This window comes from Mizuhopecten yessoensis, unplaced genomic scaffold, assembly GCF_002113885.1.
Source record: "Mizuhopecten yessoensis strain PY_sf001 unplaced genomic scaffold, ASM211388v2 scaffold2865, whole genome shotgun sequence".
NCBI lineage: Eukaryota > Metazoa > Mollusca > Bivalvia > Pectinida > Pectinidae > Mizuhopecten > Mizuhopecten yessoensis.
Genome location: NW_018404758.1, coordinates 15,380 through 26,198, shown reverse-complemented (window position 1 = coordinate 26,198; position 10,819 = coordinate 15,380). Strand labels below are relative to the sequence as shown.

Below are 10,819 nucleotides of genomic sequence, written 5' to 3'. Positions count from 1 at the left end.
CTGGTCCGAGACTTAGCGAGCTTTCTATATTTCATTTAAATATTAGGAGCGTTAGACACAAATTAGACTATATTGAGGACATAGTAGATGAATACGACATTGTGTGTCTTACCGAAACTCATTTAGATGATTTATGTATTGATGGTTTTCTTTCTCCCTTTCGACTTGATAGATATTTTGCTGGGGGTGGTATTTTGGTTTATATAAATAATCTTTTGAAAGTTGATCGTTTGCCAGAATTGGAATATCCTGGTGATGAGGTAATATGGACAAAAATTAGCCTACCCCACTCGACTTACATTATTGGAACAGCTTAAAGACCAGAAAGCTCTATCCTACCGTTTTGGGGTCTGGCCCCACCCTTGGAGACATAGTCCCTGGGCCATAACTTTAAAACGGGTGTGACCCCCACCCCGAAACTGTATATACAAATGCTGGGCATAAAGAGACGAATGCAGTCATGATATTAGAATAGACCCTGGGGTCTGATCGAACCCCTAGGGACCTAGTTTCTTAGTCACAGCTTGGAAGCAGTTGAGATCCCCACCCTAAAGCCATATATACAATTGCTGGTCATGACAAATCTAAAGAGTATAAAGATATGAATGCACATATGCTTCCAGGATGGCCCTGGGGACTGCCCCCCCTCCCCTGGGAGACTTAACCCCTGGGTCATAAGTTCATAACTTCGAAATGGTTAAGATCCCCACCCCAAAACTATATATACAATTGTTGGGCATAAAGAGAAGAATGCAGTCATGATATTAGAATTGACTCCAGGGTCTGCCCCACCCTTGCAGACTTAACCCCTGGGTCATAACTTCGAAACGGTTGAGATCCCCACCCCAAAACTAAATAAACCAATGCTGGGCAAAAAGAGACAAATGCAGTCATGATATTAGAATTAATCCTTGGGTCTAGCCACAACACTAGGGATCTAGTTTCTGCCAACTATGGCAACATATCAACTTCTCTGAGGGTTACTGTAACTTGTAAGTCAGTAACGATATTTTTCCATCGGAAATTTTGAAAATTGGCTATTATTTATAGCCTAACTATACATGAATAGATCTTATGAAAAAAAAAAGTCTTCTACTCTAGAAAGTGTTATAAGTATTAAACACATGATTGCAAATGTTACGTTGGAGGGTAAAACATGCTATTTCTCGATTTCATTGTAATGCAACATCTATTTAATAATGGCCACTATATATTTACATTTGTCCTAAACACTATCTCTTCCTTGATAATGATCAAATGATTTGTTAAGATGGACCCATAGAGATAGTTCTGGAACCAACCCTTCGGACATACACGATGCTGGAAGGCGACACAATGCAAAATGTCCTCTGCAAAGCTGACTGTAACCCTGCTTGTCACGTGACCTGGACGAGGAACAGTGACCATGTCAGTGGTGATGGCACCCTATCTCTCGGTAGACTGGATACCAGTAAAGATGGTACATATACATGTACTGCCCGGGACGGAACCAGAATCAGAACCGTGACCATCAATGTCACAACTTCATGTAAGTCATTCCATGATTGTATATATTGGTTTTCTTTACTGTTTTTTATTTCAAAAAAATACCAAGCATTTTGCAATCGTAATCGTAGGACAACTGGTTCATTTATTTTTGGTTCAACGTTATTTTCGATTTTCTGTTTCGAGGAACAGGAATTAAGTAAAATATTTCTTAAGTAGATAACATTATCGAAAAACAACAAAGGAAATTGTATAAAAGAAATTACCAGCGTCTTGACTTGTTATGTTTAGCCCTATTTCACTTATATTATAGTAACATTATCCATGTATTTATAATTTCTTTTTATAAGAGCCTATACTGAATATTTACAATCCAATAATTTTCTTTTTCTTTAAACGCAGTCAATTGATTATTACTCTTTGACTTGTCAACCTCAGTGTTCCATGGGAATTGGTAATTTAATTTACATGCAAATGTTTTCGGACTCTCCACATATGACTCGCGGTGTTTTCTGTTCATGCGCATACCATCTTATATATTTTTTATTACACATGCCGCATTACAGAAAACAGGTGTGGAAATGGTCTTACGCGATTTAATGTTTTCGTATTTTCTGGTACATTAGAACCGGAACTGTGTAATTATTCAATATTTGCTATACACATTTTCGAGATCTAACTGTAATATAAAGAATCATAATAAAAAAAGACAAATGAGCACTTAGTTGCAGTGAAAAGGCATCTCTTTTAGAACATCATTGTTATTTTCTCAGGTTTATAATTGTATCAGATAGTAAAATGCATGATAAATCTAATACAGACTTCATCGGGGAATGCTTTCATACACTTATCATTTTATAATATTATATTCATTTAATTACTGTGACGATACATCTATATATCATTAGTACAACTAGGTTGTTGTATTTACGTTAAGTTTTGTTTTTATCAAGATGGTCCAAAAACTATTTCGCTATCCCCACCTGGTGATGTGTCAGTACAAGAGGAAGAGAGGATAGATGTTCGATGCCAGGCGAGTTGTTCCCCTTCCTGTGCTATATACTGGACAGGACCGACTACTACCTACCAGGCTGGGAGACGTGGACCCAATCTATTAATCAGACACGCAGACAAGACTTATCGTGGTGTCTATGTCTGTGTGGCATCCAACGACTATGGCAACATATCAACTTCTTTGAGGGTTAATGTAAACTGTGAGTAAAATATGGGGTTTAAAAAAATAAATAAAACGGGAATGTCAGTCAACTTTAATATCATTAATTAGAAAATTTGTTTGGTAACGACACAACATCTTTACTCTTGTTTCATACACAATTTGTACCTTCCTGGAATGCCGGAATCTGTACGGTCATGCTATTCGTATAGTGTAGTTACAAGAAGAACAAAGGGAGATAACACCTAAAGAAAAAAATTGAACAGAATAAAAGGAACGTATAATCGACTTATGGTTTATTAACTTTATGCCAAAAACTAGTTGTAATTAATCAAAGAAAGCCCTCCTTGTATAATTTGAGATCAAACTCTCTCTTATCAGTTTCTTTAAAAGATTGAATGACAAAAGGTTTATATTCAGATGCTGGTTCTGACATTAAATTAGTTCCCAACGATACCCATTACTCGGACAAAGAGGGAACCGTCCTGCCGGATATCCGGTGTGTAGCTGAATGTAATCCCGCCTGTGAGATGTCATGGTACCATGATAGGACCGGTCGTTTAGTTGAGGGAAGTACCTTGTCCTTGAAAAATATGAAAAGGTCAAAGGATGGAAACTACATGTGTAATGCTACGAACAACCTGGGGACACAGACTTTGAGTCTGACCGTAGTGTCTCTCTGTAAGTGAACGTGTAGTAACGGTAGACACGTATACGCTATTGATTGGTACTATTCATTATATTTTGTTCAATCAAGTCGCACATGATAATACTAAAAACGATTATATTTATAATCAACATATGTAGACAGAATATGTTTATGAATAGTAAAACTGCGTATACTGTGTTTAAAAATACCTTTCTCTTTATAATAATGAATTTAATATTTAACGCAAAATGATGTACAGTTAATAACTTTTATAAAGTCTATATCGATATATTTCTTTTACCAATGATTATTGCTTTATTCAGAATACGTCAATAAATACATTGAAGTGTACATTCTATACGGTTAAGTTAATATGTAGTATTCTGAGTCCAATCACAAATGTTAAAGTAAATGGCTTGTTGTAGATATTTAAATAACTTCGTTGTAATGGTAATATTTGGCAATCAGTATATGTCGCTGAAATAAGTTGTTGCTATGCTATAGTTCCTCCAGAGGTACTACGAAAGGACTTGCTGAATACCTCGTATGATGTGGACGAGTGGGACAGTGTATTTAGCAGTATTTCCGTTGACGCGTCACCTCTCCCGCAGGCTGACCTTGTGCATGTTGGAGTGGATCAACAGGAGGCTACTAACGTCGTACTGCAGTCCCTGAGACAACCTGTCTCCTATAGGACCGAGTTTTCCTACAGCATCAGAAATATCACATACTCTGATGTGGGACACTACACACTTACCGTGTCCAACTCACAGGGGGACTTCACATACAAGTTCTCAATCAACATCATACATGAAGGTATACTACAACGAGTAGAATGTTTCGGTGTGGAAGCTACGTGATATCATTCTATTATATCGGCTATTTAACCAATTATGGACATTTATTTGAGTGAATGTGTTTATGAGGACAATAAAGATATAGTTAATGACCGAGACAATATAAAGTGTCATGTCCCTGTAACCGCATACTCACCGACGCCCTAAATGTTATATTAGATATGAACTTTTGCTTATGTGATAATTCGACAAGACGGAACGTGAGAAAATATTCCAGAAAAAAATGCATTTTGCTTAAGTAGATTGTAAGATGTAATTGACGTGACGTCATAGAAAGAAAATTGACTTGTTTTTTTATGAAAAAGTCACAGACATGCATGTGAGTATAATTTACACAAAAACTATTTCACTATCCCCATCTGAAACGGTATTTATTCTGTGCTAGGCGAGTTGTTCCCCTTCCTGTGATATTAACTGGACAGGACCTGATACTAACCAGATTAACAGACATACAGTAACACCATACCTGTTAACAGGACAAACAGACAAAACTGATCGTGATGTCTATGTTTGTATGACATCTAACGAATTCGGTAACAAATCCACCTTTCTGAGAGTTAGTGTAAACTGTAAGACAGTGACAATACATTTACATATTGATAAAGGTTCGAACTCCTTTACCGCAACTTAAATGGAAATAATCAACATAATATATAACGGCATGATACAATGTGCAAATTCTTCCTCTATACATACACATATAACCTGATGAAGAAAGAGTGAGTGTTGTTTAATTTATTTTACATTTAGTTATGAACGATGCTATTTTTTGAAATTTAATTTGATACATAATTGAGGATATCAAATGGTTTCCACTGAAATGCTGCTTATATTTCGTGAATGTTGAAAATTTCACTATTGAATTCACTAATAAAGAATATGAGACTTTCATGCCCAGGGGTGTAGGATAGGGAAATTTCACCCGAGGGGTTTTCAAACTCTACGCTCTGCCGAGGGTTTTGCCAAACTTTAAAATCCCGAGGGTGGAATTTCCCTATCCTACTCCCTTGGGCATGAAAGAGTATTTTCTCTCATTCCGAGCACCAGAATGAGCCCAGAAACCATGAAAATGCGTTTGGACTAGCCACCATTTTGAAAATATCAGTTTTCCCTGAGCTTTGTAGACGAAAACGAATCAGCCAGCCAGAATAAGCATGTCCCATATTTGCAAATAATGTTTTCGCAGAAAAAATAATCACATCTTTTAAACGTGTACGGTAAATATATCGTAAAAGGTTTTAATTTCATGTCTGAAGCATTGCATTTAAGATTTACAAATCGACTCAACATAACACTTCATGTTTCTTTCATACTAAAGCTTAGTAATAAGCTGTCCAAAAAAGAAATAAGAAAAGGCTTGCCGTATTTAATACGTATCAAAAGACAAAAGCACAAATTTACGTCATGTTTACTAAAAGTAAGAAATTATTTTTGTTTATTTATTTATTGGATGCTGATTGATTCTTATCAAAGTTGTTAGCGTAAATCAACATGAAGATGTAGCATGAAAAACTGAATAAGTGTTATTATTATTTTCATTTTATCCTTATTTACAATTGTAACAGAAATCATGCCAATAATTAATAACAAACATAATCTCATGTTTCTCAAACAAACCTGGTCTCAAAAATAAATGTTGATGAGGAAAGTTGGTATGAAAAATAACGCTATATATATTGAAAAGTGCGAATAAGAATTGTTTTTTTTATCAATTTAAGATTGTCAACCTGGAAAACGCGGTAAGAAGTGTGAACTGGATTGTTCAACAAAATGTAAAGACCTTTTCTGTGAGAGAGACACTGGCTTCTGTTCAGGTATATATACACCAGTTCTTATCATGCATGACCTCCTGCCTGTGTCTGTCTTTTTTCTCTTTTGTCAGACTCTTTCTCTCTCCATTCTCTCTATTTGTCTCTTTCATCTTTGAAAGAGATTTTAAAGATAATTGAAAAATCGAAATTTATATGGTGAAACATAGCAATATTTTATTCTATCTTTGAAGAATGCAGAGATGGACTTTACGGTTATCAATGTGAGAAGACGTGTCCTGATGGCTGTGGCTCAAACAAGTGTAGACGATCGGATGGGAAATGTGACGGTAGGACAAACGTACTATACAATAAAATAATGTTTCACGAGGATATAAAATGTAATATAGAATAGAGGAGAATATGTTTAGAGATATAGATGAATGTCTGCCTATTTATTCTGTGCAATATCTGTTAATCGAGTGACGTAATCCACCATGTAAAACAACAACAACAACAACAACAACAACACGTATTTAGTTATTTTTTTGCAAGAAAAAAAATCTTATTTGACTATAACATATGCTCGAAAATAAACTGTTTTAATCAACAACGGCTATGTTTATAAACTAATTAACAACGTGTATTTATGTTTCTCACGTTTTGATTTACATGAATTTACAACATCATGATTTCAAGATTAATTCTGTACTGTAGTTAGCCTTCTGATAAAAGTCGCCCGAGGAATAAACGTTAACATCAGCAAGTGATAACTAGTTTTCTATTATGTATTTTCTGATGGTGAATTGTTTCATGCTAATAGTTTATAAGTGATAACTAGTTTTCTATTTTGTATTTTCTGACGTTGTATTGTTTCATGCTAATAGTTTATAAGTGATAACTAGTTTTCTATTTTGTATTTTCTGACGTTGTATTGTTTCATGCTAATAGTTTATAAGTGATAACTAGTTTTCTATTATGTATTTTCTGATGTTGTATTGTTTCATGCTGATAGTTTACAAGTGATAACTAGTTTTCTATTATGTATTTTCTGATGTTGTATTGTTTCATGCTAATAGTTTATAAGTGATAACTAGTTTTCTATTACGTATTTTCTGATGTTGTATTGTTTCTTGCTAATAGTTTATAAGTGATAACTAGTTTTCTATTATGTATTTTCTGATGTAGTATTGTTTCGTGCTAATAGTTGATATATTATATGTTGCAATATGTAACTGTTAAAGATTCTCTGTAGATAAAGGATTGGATTGCCTAGAACCTTTGACAAATTCTGTCTTTGCACTGTCGCAGTTTCATAGTAAATCTGTCTCTTTCCAGATGAAGAATTTACGGAAAGCGTACCAGTCATAGCTGGCCTAGCGAGCGTTGCTGCACTGTTTCTTGTGATGTCCATCGCCTTCATTGTCAACATGTTACGGTACCTTAAGCAAATCCGTCGTATCTCTCCTAATTGTTGCAGGAGAGCTTAAGATTTATAACTTCACAAAGAATTTTAAATGTAGAGAACTATGAAGCATGCACGAGGTTAAGGTGGATGAATCCACTATCAACGGTACAGTCCATGCTACGTTCGGAGATAGTTCTGGTATCTGTCTTTCAGTGTAACGAAACAATTTGTACGGTGATTTGCTACTTTGAAATAATATTGGTGGACGTTTCTACGATGTATCATTTGGGAATATTATGAAACAAACGTTATTGAACAAATTAGTCGTGTTTATATCAAGAAATTTACAAAGTCTAGAACAAATAGTGATTGTTTTCATTCAAAATATAAAACGATAAAAATAACATGGGAATATTATTTTTGTAGGAAAAGAATAGCGGCAAAAAGACAGATACAAGGTGAGTTCTAAAACACTCAGTTAAAAAAAAATGTTTCCATAGCACATAAATAGATTGTATCTATAATTTGGGATTCGATAATTTTAAAAGGCATCAAATCTGCTGTTTGATCGGGTCGTCCTTTTATACTCAATTTCCGATTAAATTAACATTACAGAGGAGCACTACTGCAGCATTGACCCGGCCGGACAGGAAGTTCCGAATACGTACGAAATGATTGTAACAGACCGGACACCATCATGAGAGGAACACTCAATTCATGCTGATACATAATGGCCTCTTTCTTTTTCAATATCAGTGTCCGATGACACATTGATACGAGAGCGATAAAAACGGCTGCAGCACGGGGACTTCACACGTAAATGATTTAAATGACTTTCTCAAAGGAAAAATAATGAAAGTGCATCAGATAAAAACCTTCATTCACGTACAATGTTTATACACTTTCAGGATCGTCCTGTAACAAACTGAATTGTTCAATATTTGTTTCTATTTACCACAATGATGTTACCTTTATGTTCATGTTTTGATGTCTTGTATTTAATCAAGTTAGTTCTGCCACTTTGCATAGTTTTTCTTGATATATGTACGGCATGCTGCGGGCTCCGTCTACTCTCCTGATATATGTACGACATGCTGCGGGCTCCATCTACTTTCCTGATATATGTACGGCATGCTGCGGGCTCCATCTACTCTCCATATATATATGTACGGCATGCTGCGGGCTCCATCTACTTTCCTGATATATGTACGACATGCTGCGGGCTCCATCTACTTTCCTGATATATGTACGACATGCTGCGGGCTCCATCTACTCTCCTGATATATGTACGAAATGCTGCGGGCTCCATCTACTTTCCTGATATATGTACGGCATGCTGCGGGCTCCATCTACTCTACTGATATATGTACGGCATGCTGCGGGCTCCATCTACTCTCCTGATATATGTACGGCATGCTGCGAGCTCCATCTACTCTCCATATATATATGTACGGCATGCTGCGGGCTCCATCTACTCTCCATATATATATGTACGGCATGCTGCGGGCTCTATCTACTCTCCATATATATATGTACGACATGCTGCGGGCTCCATCTACTCTCCTGATATATGTACGGCATGCTGCGAGCTCCATCTACTCTCCATATATATATGTACGGCATGCTGCGGGCTCCATCTACTCTCCATATATATATGTACGCCATGCTGCGGGCTCCATCTACTCTCCATCAAGTTCAAGTTCAAGTTCTTTATTACTTTAAGTCGGTTGACTTATCTGTCATAACATATATACAAAACAAAACAGAGACACCATACAAAATGATACACACACACACACAATTCAACTTTTATTCCTTAAGTTTGACAACTTATTGGATAACTATACTTTACAATAAATTACAAATGATATATACGTATATGTATTGTGCAATCAACACTCATTATCACTCCCACATCATTATTATGCATTCAACATTCAATAACGCTCTCACAACATCATCATCATCATCATCATCATCATCATCATCATCAGCATCATATATGTACGGCATGCTGCGCGCCCCATTACTCTCCTGATATATGTACGGCATGCTGCGAGCTCCATCTACTCTCCTGATATATGTACGGCATGCTGCGGGCTCCATCTACTCTTCTGAATACGGGCTGATGCGTAAAGTTATATTGTTTAAATCAAGCTACCCAAAAAACATATGTACTGATGTCAATAACTTAACATACGTAGGTATATATATTTATGTAACCTATGTTTGCCGTATGTGAAACATTTGTAAACCAGTTAAATGCTGAATTGTTAGACCGAAAAGTATTACTACGTTTTTGTGTTTCGTTATATTGACTACATCTTAGTTCAAATTATTTGGATGGTAACAATTTGCTTAAATATTTCATGTCATGAAGGTATGCTAATGTATGATAAACCGTTCATTTTAACCATTATATTGTAATTAATCAACTTTATTATGATGTCTGTCCATAAACGCATTGTAAATATATATTATGAAGCATTAGTAGTGATTTCAATGGTCCCCATGTTCAATGAATGGTCGGATCTGGCCGACTGGTCAACAGTTCAGCCTTTATTCGAAGTTTGTTCCTACTTAAAAACAAATATTTGAAAGCTCAAACCAGATATTCGGATTAGAACATGTGCTGGTGTGTGTGCTACAGTGTTTGCACTGTAATATTCAGGTGAAATGTCAATGAAAAGAGGTGCGTCGGGAGTATGATATTACTATAAAATAGAACAATAATATGCCTTAAGTACACACATGAGCACGTACAGATGTGGGGTAGTTTTATGGTTGACAAAGGAAGGTATTAAAAGTCTGATTATTCGAGTTTATTTGAATTGTATAAAGGTTTATATGTAGCCATTTTACAAAGTAATTTAATAATAGTACTAATTGTTTATGTTTGTTCAGCCCTTATTATTATAACGCTCTAGATTTAATATGTAGATATGTTTATAGATACATACTGTAACGTGTCAGCCCCGTATAAATGGGTGATTTCAACCACCGCTGTCTCGGCCCTGCAGCCGATTTGTTTACATATTGCCGTGCGCCTGTGTGACGGGTTTTCACTACATAAATAACACCAATGTCCATTTATTAGTCCAAAATGTGTTTGTACATAAGTTTTAAAGGTTGATTATTCAAATTACAACTACAGAACATTGTAGAAATGATTTATAACTTCCCTGCTAATTTCGTGTTAAATCGACCACTCGTTAGCATCTCAAACACCTCTCAAGACCGCCATTTTGGAAGCTGACTATGCGAGATGCTCAAAACTACTTACATTGATTCTTTAACTTTCTAGGGTTGTAAGTCACTGTAGATTGATGGACATTAAGTAATTATGATATTTAAAAGAGTATGCTAACCTTTTTGGATACTGGTTATGTCTTTTAACGACGTCTTAGATGTTTAGTCAGTCGGAGAGGCCTCTCGGACCTCTCTCGGCGACCTCTCAAGCGTTTCGATAACTCTTACCGGCGTCTGACGTCACTACCG

At 35.8% G+C, this 10,819-nt stretch overlaps 1 protein-coding gene across 2 annotated transcripts; it reads left to right on the top strand.

Annotated features, from left to right (window-relative positions):
- Positions 1 to 956: 956 nt before the first annotated feature.
- Positions 957 to 9,086, top strand: LOC110446596 (hemicentin-2-like). 2 transcript variants are annotated; one of them, XM_021491814.1, is made up of 10 exons: positions 957 to 992; positions 1,271 to 1,435; positions 2,439 to 2,699; positions 3,080 to 3,340; positions 3,813 to 4,124; positions 5,884 to 5,979; positions 6,168 to 6,263; positions 7,252 to 7,351; positions 7,748 to 7,779; positions 7,937 to 9,086. In XM_021491814.1, the coding sequence occupies exons 2-10, from the start codon at positions 1,318 to 1,320 to the stop codon at positions 8,020 to 8,022; spliced, it is 1,362 nt and encodes a 453-aa protein (XP_021347489.1). In that variant the 5' UTR covers positions 957 to 992; positions 1,271 to 1,317; the 3' UTR covers positions 8,023 to 9,086. The 2 variants fall into 2 exon arrangements, with proteins under 2 accessions (XP_021347489.1, XP_021347488.1); XM_021491813.1 differs by having other exon boundaries at positions 1,271 to 1,528.
- The last annotated feature ends 1,733 nt before the right edge of the window (positions 9,087 to 10,819 follow it).